An 18,898-nucleotide genomic window follows, 5' to 3' on the forward strand; every position below is an offset into this window, starting at 1 on the left:
TTTCTCCTTCACCCTGGACACCATTCTGTAGCACTTCTGGACAACTCACTCTACTCCTGAGAGAGAGATAATAATAGAACTTACAAAGTATTATTCTCAAAACTATTATAGGTTAAATCTCCTAAACTATAAAATAAGTTAATATACTTCAGAGATTGAAACTATCTGATGACATCATCTTCGAATAACCTTATTTTCATTGACATGTGCATTCTAAAAGCATTTATTGAGCATTTATTAGTTACCAGGAACTGTACACTGAAAGTAATCAATAAGACCCTCTGTTAACGGAGAACTGAAATTCTGAGCACAAAGACAAACGAGAAAATTGAACGTTACTATGAAGTAAAAGTTGTTATAATGGCGTAGCACAAGGCATAGAGGAATACAAAAGAGCACAGGTAAGGACAGAGCCTGGGGGAGTGTAGGCAGGGGGAGAAAACACTTTCAGGAAGAGATAATACTTGAAGTACATGTTTAGTAAGTAGTCATTAAATCACCCAAATTTCCTTCCTTTGGATGACTGTTCTAATGCTTTCCACTTTTCATTGGAGTTTTTCTTTCCAACATTTAACATGCTGTTGCTTATCTTTTATTTTCTAGAAATTCCTTTGGAAAGCCTTGGGAACCACCTTAGCATCCTGCCAAGATACAGACTTTGTAAGCTCACAGACTGAGGAATTTCTGATTGCTCCCCACCAACTGGGGGATCAGCGACAGGTGGGACCCCTTTCTCTCAATTTCCTCTTATGATGATGATAATTAATTCCATCTGGAAAGCCACTGACAGGTCTTATGACAATGTCTTACTTACCAAGAATCCATGGATACATTGATTATAATCCAACAGAATTTTTCAGAAAATGATGCTTCCCTATTTAAATATCAATGCTTTGCTATTTTTTTATTTTAATTCTAGTACACTTGACATACAGTGTTATTTAAGTTTCAGGTGTATAATGTAGTGCTCATCATGATGTGTACTCTTAAACCCTTTTACCTATGGAACCACAAAAGACCCCAAATAGCCAAAGCAATCTTGAAAAAGAAAAGCAAAGCTGGAGGCATCACAATTCCGGACTTCAAGTTATATTATAAAGCTGTAGTGATCAAGACAGTATGGTACTGGCACAAAAAATAGACACATAGATCTAAGGAACAGAATAGAGAACCCAGAAATGAACACACAATTATATGGTCTATTAATCTTCGACAAAGAAGAAAAAAATATCAAATGGAAAAAAGACAGTTTCTTCAACAAATGGTGTTGGGAAAACTGGACAGAAACATGCAAAAGAATAAAACTGGACCACTTTCTTACACCATACACAAAATAAATTCAAAATGGATTAAAGACCTAAATATGAGACAGGAAACCATTAAAATCCTTGAAGAGAACACAGGCAGTAATCTCTTTGACATCAGCCGTAGCAGCTTCTTACTAGATATGTCTCCTGAGGCAAGGGAAACAAATGTAAAAATAAACTATTGGGGCTTCATCAAAGTAAAAAGCTTCTGCACAGTGAAGGGAACAATCAACAAAACTAAAAGGCCAGCTACAGAATGGGAGAAGGTATTTGCAAATAACATATCTGATAAAGGCTTAGTATCCAAAATATATAAAGAACTTACAGAACTCAACACCCCAAAACACAAATAATCCAGTTACAAAATGGGCAGAAGACAGGAATAGACATTTTTCCAAAGAAGACATATAGATGGCCAGCCTCCCCTCTGGTAGCCTTTAGTTTATTCTCAATAGCTGAGTCTGTTTCTTGGTTTGTCTCTCTCTCTCCCTCTCTTTTTTTGTCCCTTGGTTAATTTGTTCATTTGTTTTGTTTCTTAAGTTCTACATATGAGTGAAGTGGTATGGTATTTATCTTTCTCTGACTGACTTATTTCGCTTAGCATTGTATTTTCTAGCTCCATCCGTGTTGTTGCAAATGGTAAGATTTCATTCTTTTTTATGGCTGAGTAATATTTCATTATATATATATACCCCATCTTCTTTATCCATTCATCTACCAGTGGACACTTGGGCTGATTCCATAATTTGGCTATTGTAGATAATGCTGCTATAAACATAAGGGTGCATATATCCTTTCAAATTAGTGTTTTTGTATTCATTGGGTAAATTTCCAGTAGAACAATTACAGGATTGTAGGGTAGTTCTGTTTTCCTTTTTTTAAAAAAATTGATTTAGATATTTATCACAGCATTACTTATTATATTGCAAATTTTGACAGTGGGAGAATGGTTATAATGAGTATGGTGTATCATACTACACAATCATTAGAAGTCATGTTTTTGAAAACTATTTAGCAACATGGAAAAGTGTTTTTAATATTAAGTGCAAAACATGAAGATACAAAGCTGAATAAAGAGAGTGATCCTAATTTTTACAATTATAAAAACTAGAAGGAAATATACCAAATATTAAGTAGTCATTATGTTTGGGTAGAGGATTCTGGATGATTTTTGGTTTTTCATTAATGTTCTTTGGTTTATATTTCCCAAATTCTATACCTGAATATACATGGGTGGGGGAGGAGTTGGGAAGAGTTGAAATGTTTTGACTTGCCAGACATTTTTTAGCAAGTCATGGGTTCTCTCTGATGTTAATGTGAATAGTTTCCAGGAACCAACTTCTGTATCCAACTCTAATTGGATAATTATTCTTTACTAAAAGAGCAATGGAGTATAGCTGCTTTGAAACTATATTCAGAAAAGGACTGTTTGTTATCTTTGATATCATTGATAGATGGATTTTAGCAGAAGTTCTGACTTCTTACTTTTTACTTAGTATTAGTATATTATTATTTTTTCTCTTTTTTTCCTTTTCAATTTTTAAAATTCTAGTTAGTTAATATATATGGTAAAATTGGTTTCAGGTATAGAATTTAGTGATTCATCACTTTCATATAACACCCAATACTCATCACAAGTGGCCCCCTTAATACCCATCACCCATTTAGCCCATCCCCCACCCACCTCCCTCCATCAACCCTGTTTGTTCTCTATCATTAAGAGTCTCTTATGATTTGCTTCCCTCTCTCTTTTTTTTTCCTTCCCATATGATGATCTGTTTTGTTTCTTAAGTTCCACATATGAGTGAAATCATAGGGTATTTGTCTTTCTCTGACTGACTTATTTCGCTTAGCATAATACTCTCTAGTTCCATTCACGTCATTGCAAATGGCAAGGTTTCATTCTTTCTGATGTTGAGTAATATTATATGTATACCACGTCTGCTTTATCCATTCATCAGTCAATAGACATTTGGGCTCTTTCCATAATTTGGCTACTGTTGATAATGCTGCTATAAACAGTGCATGTGTCCCTTCAAATCTGTACTTTTGTATGCTTTGAGTAAATACCTAGTAGTGCAATTGCTGGGTCATAGGGCAGTTCTATTTTTAACTTTTTGAGGAACCTCCATACTGTTTTCCAGAGTGCCTGAACCAGTTTGCATTCCCACCAACAGTGTAAGAGGGTTCCCCTTTCTCCACATCCTTGCCAACACTTGTTTCTTGTGGTTTTGATTTTAGCCATTTGACAGGTGTGAGGTAATATCTCACTGTAGTTTTGATTTGCATTTCCCTGATGACTGATGAGTGATGTTGAGCATCTTTTCATGTGTCTGTTGGCCATCTGTATGTCTCCTTTGGAGAAATGTCTGTTCATGTCCTTTGCCCAATTTTAATTGGATATCTGTTTTTTGGGTGTTGAGTTCTGTCAGTTCCTTATATATTTTGGAAACTCACCCTTTTTCAGATATGTCATTTGCTAATATCTTCTCCCATTCTGTAGGTTGTCTTTTAGTTTTGTTGATTGTTTCCTTTGCTGTGCAGAAGATTTTTATTTTGATGTAGTCCTAATAGTTTATTTTTGCATTTGTTTCCCTTGCCTCAGGAGACATATGTAGAAAAAATGTTGCTATGGCCAATGTCCGAGAAATTACGGCCTTTGCTCTTTTCTAGGATTTTTATAGTTTCAAGTCCCACATTTAAGTCCTTAATGCATTTTGGGTTATTTTTGTGTATGGTGTAAGAAAGTGGTCCAGTTTCATTCTTTTATATGTAGCTGTCTAGTTTTCCCAGCACCATTCTTTTTTTTTAATTTAATTTAATTTTATTATGTTACGTTAGTCACCATACAAAGCAGTGATCACCAAGACAGCATGATACTGGCACAAAAACAGACATACAGACCAATGGAACAGAACAAAGAGCCTAGATATGGACCCTCAACTCGATGGTCAAATAATCTTCAACCCAGCACCATTCTTGCCTCCTTTGTCAAAAGATTAATTGACCACATAATCATGGATTTATTCCTGGGCTCTCTATTCTGTTCTATTGATCTATTTGTCTATGTTTGTGCCAACACCGTACTTTTTGAATATTACAGCTTTGTAGTGTATCTTGCAATCTGGGATTGTGATACCTCCAGTTTTATTCTTCTTTTTCAAGATTGCTTTTGCTATTCAGGGTATTTTGTGGTTCCATACAAATTTTAAGAGTATTGGTTCTAGTTCTGTGAAAAAAATGCTGTTGGTGTTTTGATAGGGGTTTCATTAAGTCTGTAGATTGCTTTGGGTAGTATGGACACTTTAACAATATTTGTTCTTCCAATCCATGAGCATGGAATAACTTCCCAGTTGTGTCATCTTCAATTTCTTTCATCAATGTTTTATAGTTTTCAGAGTACAGGTCTTTCACCTCCTTAGTTAGGTTTATTCCTACGTATGTTATTATTTTGGTGCAATTATAAGTGGGATTATGTTCTTAATTTCTCTTTCTGCTATTTCATTATTAGTGTATAAAAATGCAACAGATCTCTGTATACCAATTTTGTGTCCTGTGACCTTACTGAATGCATTTATCAGTTCTACTAGTTTTTTGGTAATCTTTAGGATTTTCTATGCAGAGTATAATATCTGCAAATAGTGAAAGTTTTACTTGTTCCTTATCAATTTGTACACATTTTATTTCTTTTTCTTGTCTGATTGTTGTGGCTAGGACTTCCAGTACTATGTTGAATAAAAGTGGTGAGAGTGGACTTCCTTGTCTGGTTCCTGATCTTAGGGCAAAAGCTCTCAGTGTTTCACCATTGAGTATCATGTTAGCTGTGGGTTTTTCATATGTGGTCTTACTATGTTGAGGTATGTTCCTTCTAAATGTATTTTGTTGAGGGTTTTTATCATGAATCGATGTTGCACTTTGTCAAATGCTTTTTCTGCATCTATTGAAATGATTATATGGTCTTTATCCTTTTGTTGATGTGGTGTATTATGTTGATTGATTTGTGAATATTGAACCAGCATCCCAGGATCAATGTTTCATTTATTTAACTGGGTTTGTAAAAATGTTGAAAAATGAATTTCAATTATCCTTAATAAAAGTATTTTTAGTATATTTTGATCTTGACTTTTTAACTTAAGGGTATGACCATAAACTTAAAAATCATTGAATTTACAAGCTGAAAGTAACCTTATATACCATTGATTTTCAACCTAGAGAAAACATAAGCATAACCTGGAGTGCTTTTTCAAAGCAATTTGGCCTATTCCTTACCCTAACTAGGCTGCAGAATGTATGTGAATGTGGATAGTGTGTGTGTATTTAAAAAATAAAAAAGAAAAGAAAACCCCCCCCAGGCTAATAAAGACCACCTAGTATAAAAAAATTTTTTAGTGTATTTTGTTATACATTCTCCTCAGAAATTTTGAGATGTTTAGAGGATCCTTTCTTCCATATTAAACGTTCAGAAACCACTAGACTTCCAGAACTTTTGAAACTGTTTTTTTATTATGTTATTTATTTTCTCCTTGTCAGATGTTCTGTTATCTTATTGCTTTTGGCATTATTTCTAACACCATTTTCCCCATCCTGTTTGAAACCCTCCTTCCCACACAGTCCACTGACTTGCTCCCTCATTTATTTCAGAACAGTGCTCAATTGTCACCCTGTTTATGAAGCCTTCTCTAGCTGCCCTATTTAAATTGAGAACTCCCCCGAACCTGCAGCAGCTATTCTCTTTCCTTGTTTTCCTTATGTCCATAGCATGGGTCACCCTTGAAATACTATATATTTATATGTTTACTGAATTTATGTGCTTATTTAATGTCACTTCCCCTGATTGTGTGCACCACAAGGATGGGGAGTTTGGGTGTGTTCTGTTCACTGTTGTGTCCCCAGCACCTAGAAGAGTGCCTGACACATAACAGGTGCTCCATAAATATTTGTTGAATAGTGAATGGTTAAACTCAAAACTCCTATCTTTTCTGACTTTAGGGAATAACATCTATTTTAGGATACTGTGCTGAGAGCCACTTGGATACTGTTTTAAAAGTTCTTAAAACATTCCAAGATCGGGAAAAGTTTTTCATGAATCGATGTAAGGTAAAAGGAATAACCTTCTCTCCCAAAGCTTTGGTCAGAGCGAGGGCAAACGACACTGATTCCTTCAGTAAACATCCTTTTCCATATCATACTTGTTCCTGTCCCCAGGTCTTTATTCCAGGTGAGAACTGCCCAAGCCCAGACCTTGTAGAATGACCAGCTGTCTAACAGGTCTACTCCAGTTTCTGTCACTAATGCTGACCTGGAAGGTCCTAAGGAGTTCTCTGTGTGCCTAGTTTTGTCCCTCTACCAGCTGCTCAGTTCTCATGGCCAGTTTCCACTGTGTACACTCTGCTTCCCCTGAAGGAAAGGGATTTAATAAATAAAAATTAACCCAAGCTTTCTCACAGGGACCTCTTTTAAAGCCCGATAGATCCACAATACAGTCCCAGGTGTTTAAATGTGACCAAGCAAGAGTATCAGTTTTAGACTAATTTTCATCATCTCAGTCCCATTTCTTAAGCCCTGTCGTGGTCCGTAAGACTAGGAAGCAACATGGAGGAAAGGAAACACCTTCAGTCATAGTTTTCATGTCTCTCTTTCAGGGTATTTTTTCTGGGAAAAAGAGCCTGACCAAGACTGATGTCATGGTAATCTATGGAGCCGTGGCCCTCCATGCTCCCAAGGGTCAACTCCTCACCAGGCTTGATCAAGACATTGTTTCCCAAGTCCTGTTTCTTTATGGCCAGTGCTCTCAGGTAACAGCCAGCACAGGGTGCCTCAATTTCCGGGCTGGAGTTCCTAAACTTTGGAGGGGCTCACCTCTTGGGAATATTCATGCTCAAAGGATACAGACAAAAGGCAAGATAGCATCTGTTATGTTTGGAAGATGAGAACATAAAAGAACAGAAAAATGCATTATGAAACAGGGCCAGGTAATTCATTTCTTGCCTAAGGCTTTGGGTAGTTCATGGCCTATGATACCTTCCTAGACCAAGTACCCATAGCAGTCTCCCCCAAGTTTGAACTTAAAATAATTACTCCAGTACTACTTTAGAGCAGCTGGTTCATTACTTCCCTGTTATAGTCTCTGAAGTGTTACCGATGGTAGTTTAACCTTGCCTCACGAATAATAAGTGCGACACATGTATTTTTAAATGAATAAAAATACATTATTAATCAACCTACTTAATCTACCTCATGTTGTACCATTCTACACACTCCCCAACACACACATTCATACCAGTCACCCTTCCTGTCCTTGATGTTCCTCAAATAGGCCAGGAATATTCCTGCCTCAGAACCCTACAACTGAGTTGGAATTCATCTGATCATTTCTGTCCCCTATAGTACTTTTTATATCTTTAATAAAGTGCTTTAGATATATTGTCAATTTGGCCATTTTGCTGACAAGTACCAGGTTAACCACCTAAAAATCACCTTGGGATCAAATTTGAAATACAGCTTCCCAGAGCCATTTTTCAGGGAGATTGATTCTGTAGGTCTGGGTTGGAATCTGACATCTGTATTTTTAAGAGGTTTAGAAGTGATTCTTATCCATAGCCAGGTTTCAGAAGCTTTTACTGATGATTACATGCACATCTGTTCCCACATTAGATTGTCAGCACCTTGATGTTAGGGCTTGTACCTTATGCTCCCTTATCTCTGCTTCTGTGTTCTCCACACACCACCTGTTTGGTAAATCTGTTCTTGACATTTATTCATGGGTGTATGTGATAAGAATGGAATCATAGGGAACTCGTGATATCACAGATATAAGTGTATGCCGGTGGAAGGGAATAGGGCAGTGATCCTCACACTTCAGTTGCATGAGAACTACCTGGAGCCCTGTTAAAAATAGAGATCCTTAATGAGTCACAGTCTTCAGGGATGGATCTCTGAATATGTATTTTTGACATGCTCCTCAAAAGGTGATTCTGATGTACCCAAAATTTGATAAGCAATGATGAAAACCAAAAACATAATTGAAAAAAAGATCGTTCATGTTATATTAATTTTTAGTCAATCATTGAGGAATATTATGATAAAAATACAAGAGGAAAGGAGATAAAGATGTCTTAGATAAGGATGACTGTACACTTTCAAGGTATAGTCAATTCTTCTGTAGCACAACATATGCACAAGATAGTACAAGAAAAACACAGGAATTACGGAGAAAATGGGGGAGGGGCACAACGTTCAAAAACCCCATCAAGGACATATAAAAAATAGGAATCTAATTTTATTTTTTTAAGATTTTATTTATTTATTTGAGAGAGAGATAGCGAGAGAGAGTACAAGCAGGGGGGGGGGGGGGGAGAGGGAGAAGCAGTCTCCCCATGGAGCAGGGAGCCCATCACAGGGCTTGAGCCCAGGACCCTGGGATCATGACCTGAGCCACCCAGGTGCCCCTGAGATCTAATTTTAAAAAACATCTAAGAAGTACATAAAAACTACAAAAAAATTATAGCATTTTTTCTTGAAAAACACCTGAATTCACTTGGGAAAGTTACAAGTTTATTGTGAAATGGTGATAAGGACGAAAGGTCACCTGAAATCAGACAGACAGCTAGAATGGCAGATTTGAATGGGAAACAGCTCATACCATGGTAAACTGAACCAGTTGGCATGTTTGAGGTGTTCGTGTGAGTATTCCTACACGGGTCAGTTCAGCTAGCTCAACTTTTGCTGTCATGGACAAAACTATGCATAAGCAAACACAAAATTCAGAATGTACTAGAAGTATTTACTCACATACCAATTTCACTGAAACAAATTTGCATTTTTCAAGGCAAGCATCATAGCAGAACTGACTGTATCTCAGTTCCAAAGTCAGCTGCCCTATTAACTTTCATTTTATAGCTTTTCACTGCTCTTTCTGCCAAAAGCCTCTACCCTTATTCTTATCGAAGTCTGGTAGAACCTCTTTAAATCATGAGGCTTGAAACCCAAAGGCTTGATTTCTTTATGCTGCTTTCTGTAGATTAGACTCACCTGGGGAAAAAGTCTGCCAATGTACAGGGTCTCATTTTGGAAATGGGGGAGGAAGTGAACAGCCCCCGCCCTTTAGCAAGACTCAGTGTCCTCCTTAGCTGTTGTTTTCAGGTTGGTGGGTGGGTCTTTTTGCTGGTGGAGGGAACTCTTAACTGCTGCTCTAGTATCTGCTTTTGCCTTTGGTTTTGCAGGTTCTGGGCATGTCTGTGATGAGCAAGGTATGCAATATATTTGATATATTTGAATACATAGCATGCTCCCTGGAAATGCAGTAGGCATAGATGTCCTCTTGGTTTGATTCCAGAGGAAAAAATCCCAACATATAACTAATCAATCCGATCCTGAAGCCAGGATCCCTGAGACTAATCAGGACAGAACAGAGAGATATATTTGGTTCCAGGTGGTTTGGGAGTTATACTGCAACCTAGAGCAGTGTTCTTAGAACTACGTGCTGTGACCCACCAGAAGACCATGAAATCAGTCTAATAGATCTAACAGATCACAACCAGCAAATTTTTGTAATGAAATAAAAGAGAAATTTAGAAGAGTACATTGCATTTAGCAATAAGAAGTATCATAAAACTTTCATTTCAGTTATTATATATATATAATGTTATATATATATATATAGTGCATGTAAACTGTTTCCTAAAGTTTGTGTGGTTTATGGTCCAAAAAGTTTGAAAGCCACTGCTGTATAGAACCTCAATCTATGGGGGACAGGGGTTGGGGGGGGAGTAGAATTTGACCTTGGTTTTTAACTTCCCTGCAACTTTGACCCTGGACTGAGGTAAAGATAACAAAAGAAGGAGAGATTCTCATTTCTGTCTGGGTACATAGTTCAACCCTAAGTCAAGAACTGAGTTTATAGAGCCAGGTATGGAACCCAAGACTTTGGATTGCGCTGTGAATCATTTTGCTTTAGGACATGGATCTGCAAATGAGTTTCACAAGAACTATCACTGAGATTGGGATTGCTGTCCACGATGCTGAGGATAAGGGATTCAAGTTCTCCTACAAGGAGGTACTGCTGGGTTACATGCTGGTAAGTGTACAGAGAGGACATGGGCAAGGTCTTGAAAAGTCTGTTACCAAGAGTCAGAGCTGTCTTTTTTTAAATGGGTACAATGCGCCAGTCCCTGGTAACAGATCTCTGCCATTATATGGACCAAGGGCACCCAACAGTCCAATGGGGCTGCAGCTGCTTCTGGAAACTCCCCCAGATCCTTTCTAGAATTTCCCCCCCCCTTTGTGTTGCAGGACTTCATCAGGGATGAGCCCCTGGATTCCCTAGCTAGCCCTGTTCGGTGGAAAGCCTTAATCGCCATCAGATACCTCAGGTAGAAAAGTTTTCTTGCTCTCACTTAAAAAAATATTTCCTCCCCAAAATCCTCCTTCTGATCAACTGACTTATCAATCAGTGGATACTCCAGTGTACCCTCCCCCCAAATTGAACACAGCTCATCAATGGGTTGTTGTTTTTTTTTTCTTTCTCAAATAGGGGCTTTTCCCTCTTTTCAAATTTACAGAACTGACTGAGAGGCCGACCCTTCGATGACTGACAGGGATAAAGAGCTACTCAGAGGAGTTAGATTTATTGATACAGGAGGATTGAAATTTCTGTGCAGAAGGAAATTTCTCTTCCTAGACCTTGGCAAATTTTAATATTCCCATTAAAAACTTATGAAAGTCCTAATCATATTTTAGTTGGTTAGTAGCAATAAACCAGCAGAAGAAAATGATTTTAACCAAATTTTTAAAATAATATTTTCCCCCTGCAGTAAAAGAAATATAAATTCATAGTTAAAACTTGGAAACTATAAAAACTTTTTAAAAAATAATAAAAATCACCCCTTATTTTCAACATTTTGGTATATGCCTTTCGAGTTTTTATACCTAATTCTTCATGTTAAGTACAGAGCTGAGAACCTACTCTACATATGGCTGTGCATCTTACTTTTTCCTTACTTCTCCTTACATATTCCCCCATTATTACCAATTCTTCACCAACATTGTTCTTCATTGTTTTAAAGGAATATTTTCACTGTGGTAAAATACCCATAAAATGTATCATCTTAACCATTTTTAAGTGTATATTTCAGTAGTGTTAAGTACAATCGTATTGTTATGCTATCAACCTCAAGAATTCTTCCCATCTTGCAAAACTGAAGCTCTATACACATTAAACAACAAACTCCCCATTCCCTCCTCCCACCAGTGCTGGCAAACACCATTCTACCTTCTGTGTTTATGAATTACATACTTCAGTTACCTAATATAAATGGAATCATGCAGTATTTCTTTTTGTGCCTTGCTTATTTCACTAGAATGATGTCCATCCACGTGATAACATGTGTCAAAATTTCATTTCTTTTTAAGGCTGAATAATGTTCCATTTAGTGTATACACTATATTTTGTTAATCCATTCATCCAATGGGTACTTGGGTTGTGTTCATATTTTGACTGCTGTGAATAGTGCCGCTAATGAACACAGGTCCATGAATATGTATTCTAGACCTTGCTTTCAATTCTTTAGAGTATATACCCAAAAGTAGGATTGCTGGATCATATGATAATTCTATTATTTTTAATTTTTTGAGGTATTACCATACTGCTTTTTATAGCAGTGATACCATTTTACATTCCTATGATCAGGGCATAAGCGTTCTAATTTTTCCATATTTTGGCCAAAACTTGTTTTTTTCTGGTTTCTTTTTTAAGATTTATTTATTTATTTTAGAGAGAGAGAGTGCACGAGCAGGGGGAGGGGCAGAGGGAGAGAGAGAATCTCAAGCAGACTCCCTGCTGAGCTCAGAGCCCCACACGGGGCTGAATCCCAGGACCCTGAGATCATGACCTTAATGGAAACTAACCATGTCTTTTTTCAAGATGATTTTGGCTATTTGGGATCCCTTGAGATTTCATATGAATTTTAGGATGGATTTTTCTATTTCTACAAAAACTGCCATTGGGATTTTTTGGGGATTACATTAAATCTATAATCTGCTTTGGGTAATATGGGTATCTTAACAATAGTAAGTTCTCAAATACATGAACGTAGGATGTTTTTCCATTTATTTGTATCTTCTTTAATTTCCTTTAACAATGTTTCATGGTTTTCAGTGTACAAGTCTTTTGCTTCCTTGGTTAAATAAAGTATTTTATTCTTTTTGATGCTATTGTAAATGGAATTGTTAATTTCCTTTTTGATTGTTCGTTGTTAATGTATAGAGACAACTGATTTGTGTGTGCTCGTTTTGTATTCCACAACATTGTTTAATTTGTTTATTCTAACAATTTTTTGTGAACTGTAGGGTTTTCTACCTATAAGATCATGTCATCTGCAAACAGAGATAGTTTACTTCTTCCTTTCCAATCTAGATGGCTTCTATTTCTTTTTCTTGCCTAATAGCTCTGACTAGGACTTATAGTATTATGTTGAATAAAAGTGGCAAAAGCAGGCATCCTTATCTTGTTACTGATCTTAGCTTTTCCTCTAAATTTTAGGGGAAAAATGTACAGTCTTTCACCATTGATATATATTAGCTGTAGGCTTTTCATATATGGCCTTTATTATATTGAGGTAAGAAACAGCATTTTCAATGACTGCTTAATAACTTATTGCATAGATGTGTCTCATATTACTTAACCAACCTCCTCTTGCTATATTTGTCAGTTTTTAAAACTATAAATAATATTTTGGTGAACACCACTGTGCGAAAAGTGCTCTCTGAACTTTTATTAAAGCTGACAATTTGGTTCAATAAATATTATTCAGTGTCATCCATGTATCAGGCATGGAGATAGATTTAAAAAGGATAATCATTAACAAAGTATGGCCTTGCCTACTGGGTAAAATAGATGCAAAACATACCCACCTAATTTCTCTGAAATGTAGTAAGAACCAACATAAGGGAAGGCACAGGTTGTCATGTCTACAAAGATAAGTGAAGTTTGAAGAAAGCTCAAATAAATAAATCTTGAAGATGAGTTAAGAATTAACTAGGCTCTGAGAGGCGGAGCAAGATGGCAGAGGAGTAGGAGACCTGGATTTCGTCTGGTCCCAATAATTCAGCTGAATAGGGATCAAACCATTCTGAACACCTACGAACTCAACAGGAGATCAAAGAAGAGAGTAGCAACAACTCTCTGAACAGAGAAGCGACCACTTACTGGAAGGTAGGACGTGCGAAGAAGTGAATCCGAGGCGATATTCGGTCGGATAGACGGCGGGGGAGGGGGCCTCCGGCGGCCGCTTCTGGCAAGTGCTAGAGCCGCGGAGCACAAAATCGGAACTTCTAGAAGTCGTCTCCGCTGAGGGATGTCGCTCCAGTGGCTAAGCGGGGGGTGGAACCCTCGCGGGACAGTGTGGTCTCAGGACCCTCGGGGTCACAGAAAGACCCGGGGTGCCTGAGTGCAGCAGAGCTCCCAGGTATCGGAGCGGGGAAGCCGGCTGCAGAGACGGAGCCGAGGCGCGGGCTCTCAGCTCGGGGTTGCCATAAACTGTGATCCGCGGCCCAGTCGGGCCACCGCTCCTCCAGCAGGGACCCAACAAGCAGCAGAGCCGGGGAGACTCCCCTTCCTCCCCCGGGAGGAGCGGTGTGGGAGCACACCGCAGGGATCTGCTGGGTTTGGAGACTCCACACGGGGTCGGGTGCCAGAGATAGAAACACTCGGTCACAGGCCGGGTGAGCGCGGAGTGCGGCCGGAGACCAGGGAGACGGGAGTGACTGCTCTTCTCTGGGGGAGCACTGAGGAGCTGGGCCCCGAGTTCTCAGCTCCTCCAGGTGGAGATTGGGAGGCCACCTTTTTCACCCTGGTCCTCCAAAGCTGTACCGAGAGCTTGCAAGGAACAAAAGCTCCTGAGAGCAAACCCGAGCAGCTTGCTTAGCCCGGACCGACAAGGGCGGGGCAATTCCGCCTCCGGCAAAGACATTTGGGAACCACGGCAACAGGCCCCGCCCCCAGAAGATCAGCACGAACAGCCAGCAAGACAAGACCAAGTTTACCGATCAAGGAGAACAGAAGAACTCCAGCGCTAGGGCAATACTGCACATAGAATTCATGGCTTTTTTTACCATGATTCATTAGTTTTTCAAAGTTAATTTTTTAACTGCTTTTTTTTAATTTTTATTTTTCCCTTTTTCAACCAACATCTTATCAATCCCTTTTTTAAAAAAACATTTTTTATTTTTCATTTTTAGAGTCATATTTTATCCCTTCATAGTAGTTACCCTTACTTTTGGCATATATTTATAAGTTGTTCTCTCTTTAAAATTTTGAGAACAGTTTCTTTTAACAGATCAAAATATACCCTAAATCACTAGTGTATGGCTTTGTTCTAGTCTCCTGCCTGATCACATTCTCTCCCTTTTTTTTTCCTTTTCTTTCTTTTTTTTTTAAATCTTCTTTCTTTTTTCAAACAACTTCTTATCTTATCAATTCCTTTTATAAAATCTTTTATAATTTTCATCTTTACAGTCATCTTCCATCCCTTCATTGTATCAACCGTTATTTTGTACATATATAAGTCTTTCTTCCTTTAAAATTTTAGAAGGCACTTTTTTCTAACAGACCAAAATACGCCCAAAATCTAGTGTGTGGCACTGATCTATGCATAGCCTGATCATATTTGATCATATTCTGTTTTCTTTGTATTGTTCTGTTTTTGTTTTTATCTTTTTCTGTTTTTGTTTTTGTTTTTCTCTTTCTTTTTTCTTTCTTCCCTTTCTTTTCCCCTGGTTTCAGGACTTTTCTGATTTGTATAGAGTATATTTGCTGGGGACATTGTTAACCTGTTAGCATTTTGTTCTGTCATTCATCTATTCTCCTCTGGAAAAATAACAAGATGAAAAAAATCACCTCAGCAAAAAGAACAAGAGGTAGTACGGTCAGCCACGGACCTACTCAATACGGACATTAGTATGATGTCGGACCTAGAGTTCAGAATCATGACTTTAAAGATACTAGCTGGGCTTGAAAAAAGCGTGGAAGTTATTAGAGAAACCCTTTCTGGAGAAATAAAAGAACTAAAATCTAACCAAGTGGAAATCAAAAAGGCTATTAATGAGGTGCAATCAAAAATGGGGGCACTAACTGCTAGGATAAATGAGGCAGAAGAGAGAATCAACGATATAGAAGACCAAATGATGGAAAATAAAGAGGCTGAGAAAAAGAGAGAAACAACTACAGGATCACGAGGGCAGAATTCAAGAGATAAGTGATACAATAAGATGAAACAACATTAGAATAATTGGGATCCCAGAAGAAGAAGAAAGAGACAGAGGGGCAGAAGGTATATTGGAGCAAATAATAGCAGAGAACTTCCCTAATGTGAGGAAGGAAACAGGCATCAAAATCCAGGAGGCACAGAGAACCCCTCTCAAAATCAATAAAAATAGGTCAATACCCCGACATCTAATAGTAAAACTTACAAGTCTCGGAGACAAAGAAAATCCTGAAAGCAGCTCGGGAGAAGAGATATGTAACCTACAATGGTAGAAAGATTAGATTGGCAACAGACCTATCCACAGAGACCTGGCATGCCAGGAAGGACTGGCATGATATCTTCAGAGCACTAAACGAGAAAAATATGCAGCCAAGAACACTATATCCAGCTAGGCTGTCATTGAAAATAGAAGGAGAGATAAAAAGCTTCCAGGACAAACAAAAACTAAAGGAATTTGCAAACACAAAACCAGCCCTCCAAGAAATATTGAAAGGGGTCCTCTAAGCAAAGAGAGAGCCTAAAAGCAGCATAGACCAGAAAGGAACACAGACAATATACAGTAACAGTCACCTTACAGGCAATACAATGGCACTAAATTCATACTTTTCAATAGTTACCCTGAATGTAAATGGGCTAAATGCCCCAATCAAAAGACACAGGTTATCAGAATGGATAAAAAAACAAGACCCATTGATATGCTGTCTGCAAAAGACTCATTTTAGACCCAAAGACACTCCAAGATTGAAAGTGAGGGGTGGAAAACCATTTACCATGCTAATGGACACCAAAAGAAAGCTGGGGTGGCAATCCTTATATTAGACAATTTCGATTTTAAACCAAAGACTATAATAAGAGATGAGGAAGGACACTATATCCTACTAAAGGGTCTATCCAACAAGAAGATCTAACAATTGTAAATATCTATGCCCCTAACATGGGAGCAGCCAATTATGTAAGCCAATTAATAACAAAAGCAAATAAACACATCGACAACAATACAATAATAGTGGGGGACTTTAACACCCCCCTCACTGAAATGGACAGATCATCTAAGCAAAAGATGAACAAGGAAATAAAGACTTTAAATGACACTCTGGACCAAATGGACTTCACAGATATATTCAGAACATTCCATCCCAAAGCAACAGAATACACATTCTTCTCTAGGGCCCATGGAACATTCTCCAGAATAGATCACATCCTAGGTCACAAATCAGGTCTCAACCAGTACCAAAAGATTGGGATCATTCCCTGCATATTTTCAGACCACAGTGCTTTGAAACTAGAACTCAATCACAAGAGGAAAGTCGGAAAGAACTCAAATACATGGAAGCTAAAGAGCATCCTACTAAAGAATGAATGGGTCAACCAGGAAATTAAAGAAGAATTTAAAAAATTCATGGAAACCAATGAAAATGAAAACACAACTGTTCAAAATCTTTGGGAAGCAGCAAAGGCAGTCCTAAGAGGAAAGTATATAGCAATACAAGCCTTTCTCAAGAAACAAGAAAGGTCTCAAATACACAACCTAACCCTACACCTAAAGGAGCTGGAGAAAGAACAGCAAATAAAGCCTAAACCCAGCAGGAGAAGAGAAATAATAAAGATCAGAGCAGAAATCAATGAAATAGAAACCAAAAGAACAGTAGAACAGATCAATGAAACTAGGAGCTGGTTCTTTGAAAGAATTAACAAGATTGATAAACCCCTGGCCAGACTTATCAAAAAGAAAAGAGAAATGACCCAAATCAACAAAATCATGAAGGAAAGAGGAGAGATCACAACCAACACCAAAGAAATACAAACAATTATAAGAACATATTATGAGCAACTCTATGCCAGCAAATTAGATAACCTGGAAGAAATGGGTGCATTCCTAGAGATGTATCAACTACCAAAATTGAACCAGGAAGAAATAGAAAACCTGAGGAGACCTATAACCCCTAAGGAAATTGAAGCAGTCATCAAAAATCTCCCAACAAACAAAAGCCCAGGGCCAGATGGCTTCCCAGGGGAATTCTATCAGACATTTAAAGAAGAATTAATACCTATTCTCCTGAAATTGTTCCAAAAAATAGAAATGGAAGGAAAACTTCCAAAATCATTTTACGAGGCCAGCATTACCTTGATCCCAAAACCAGACAAAGATCCCATCAAAAAGGAGAATTACAGACCAATATCCTTGATGAACATGAATGCAAAAATTCTCACCAAAATACTAGCAGTACATTAAAAGGATTACTCACCATGACCAAGTGGGATTTATCCCTGAGCCGCAAGGTTGGTTCAACATCTGCAAATCAATCAACATGATACAATACATTAATAAAAGAAAGAACAAGAATCATAGGATCCTCTCAATAGATGCAGAAAAAGCATTTGACTAAGTACAGCATTCTTTCTTGATCAAAACTCTTCAGAGTATAGGGATAGAGGGTACATACCTCAATATCATAAAAGCCATCTATGAAAAACCTACAGTGAATATCATTCTCAATGGGGAAAAGCTGAGAGCTTTCCCCCTAAGGTCAGGAACGAGGCGGGGATGTCCACTATCACCACTGCTATTCAACATAGTATTAGAAGTCCTAGCCACAGCAATCAGACAACAAAAAGAAATCAAAGGCATCCGAATCAGCAAAGAAGAAGTCAAACTCTCACTCTTTGCAGATGATATGATACTGTATGTGGAAAACCCAAAAGACTCCATCCCAAAACTGCTAGAACTCATACAGGAATTCAGTAAAGTAGCAGGATATAAAATCAATACACAGAAATCAGTGGCATTCCTATACACAAACAACAAGACAGAAGAGAGACAAATCAAGGAGTCGATCCCATTTACAATTACACCCAAAACCATAAGATACCTAGGAATAAATTTAACCAAAGAGGCAAAGGATCTGTACTCAGAAAACTATAAAATGCTCATGAAAGAAATTGAAGGAGACACAAAGAAATGGAAAAGCATTCCATGCTCATGGATTGGAAGAACAAACATTGTGAAGATGTCAATGCTACCTAGAGCAATCTACACATTCAATGCAATCCCCATCAAAATACCATCCACTTTTTTCAAAGAAATGGAACAAATAATCCTAAAATTTGTATGGAACCAGAAGAGACCCCGAATAGCCAGAGGAATATTGAAAAAGAAAAGCAAAGCTGGCGGCATCACAATTCCGGACTTCCAGCTCTATTACAAAGCTGTCATCATCAAGACAGAATGGTACTGGCACAAAAACAGACACATAGATCAATGGAACAGAATAGAGAGCCCAGGAATGGACCCTCAACTCTATGGTCAACTCATCTTTGACAAAGCAGGAA

The 18,898-nt window shown here is 37.9% G+C and overlaps 1 protein-coding gene across 3 annotated transcripts in view; it reads left to right on the forward strand.

The window, feature by feature from the left end:
• Positions 1-18,898, forward strand: part of MROH2B (maestro heat like repeat family member 2B) — a 76,395-nt gene that overhangs the window by 27,162 nt on the left and 30,335 nt on the right. For 2 of the 3 annotated variants that reach the window (XM_073890958.1, XM_073890956.1), the window contains 6 exons: positions 604-720; positions 6,297-6,404; positions 6,950-7,102; positions 9,530-9,556; positions 10,264-10,383; positions 10,599-10,678. In XM_073890958.1, coding sequence (XP_073747059.1) covers positions 604-720; positions 6,297-6,404; positions 6,950-7,102; positions 9,530-9,556; positions 10,264-10,383; positions 10,599-10,678 — 605 coding nt within the window. The remainder of the gene's footprint in view (positions 1-603; positions 721-6,296; positions 6,405-6,949; positions 7,103-9,529; positions 9,557-10,263; positions 10,384-10,598; positions 10,679-18,898) is intronic. The other variant, XM_073890957.1, reaches the window with a different exon arrangement.

Source organism: Callorhinus ursinus, unplaced genomic scaffold, assembly GCF_003265705.2.
Source record: "Callorhinus ursinus isolate GAN/ISIS: 27379988/994484 unplaced genomic scaffold, GSC_fseal_2.0 scaffold3, whole genome shotgun sequence".
NCBI lineage: Eukaryota > Metazoa > Chordata > Mammalia > Carnivora > Otariidae > Callorhinus > Callorhinus ursinus.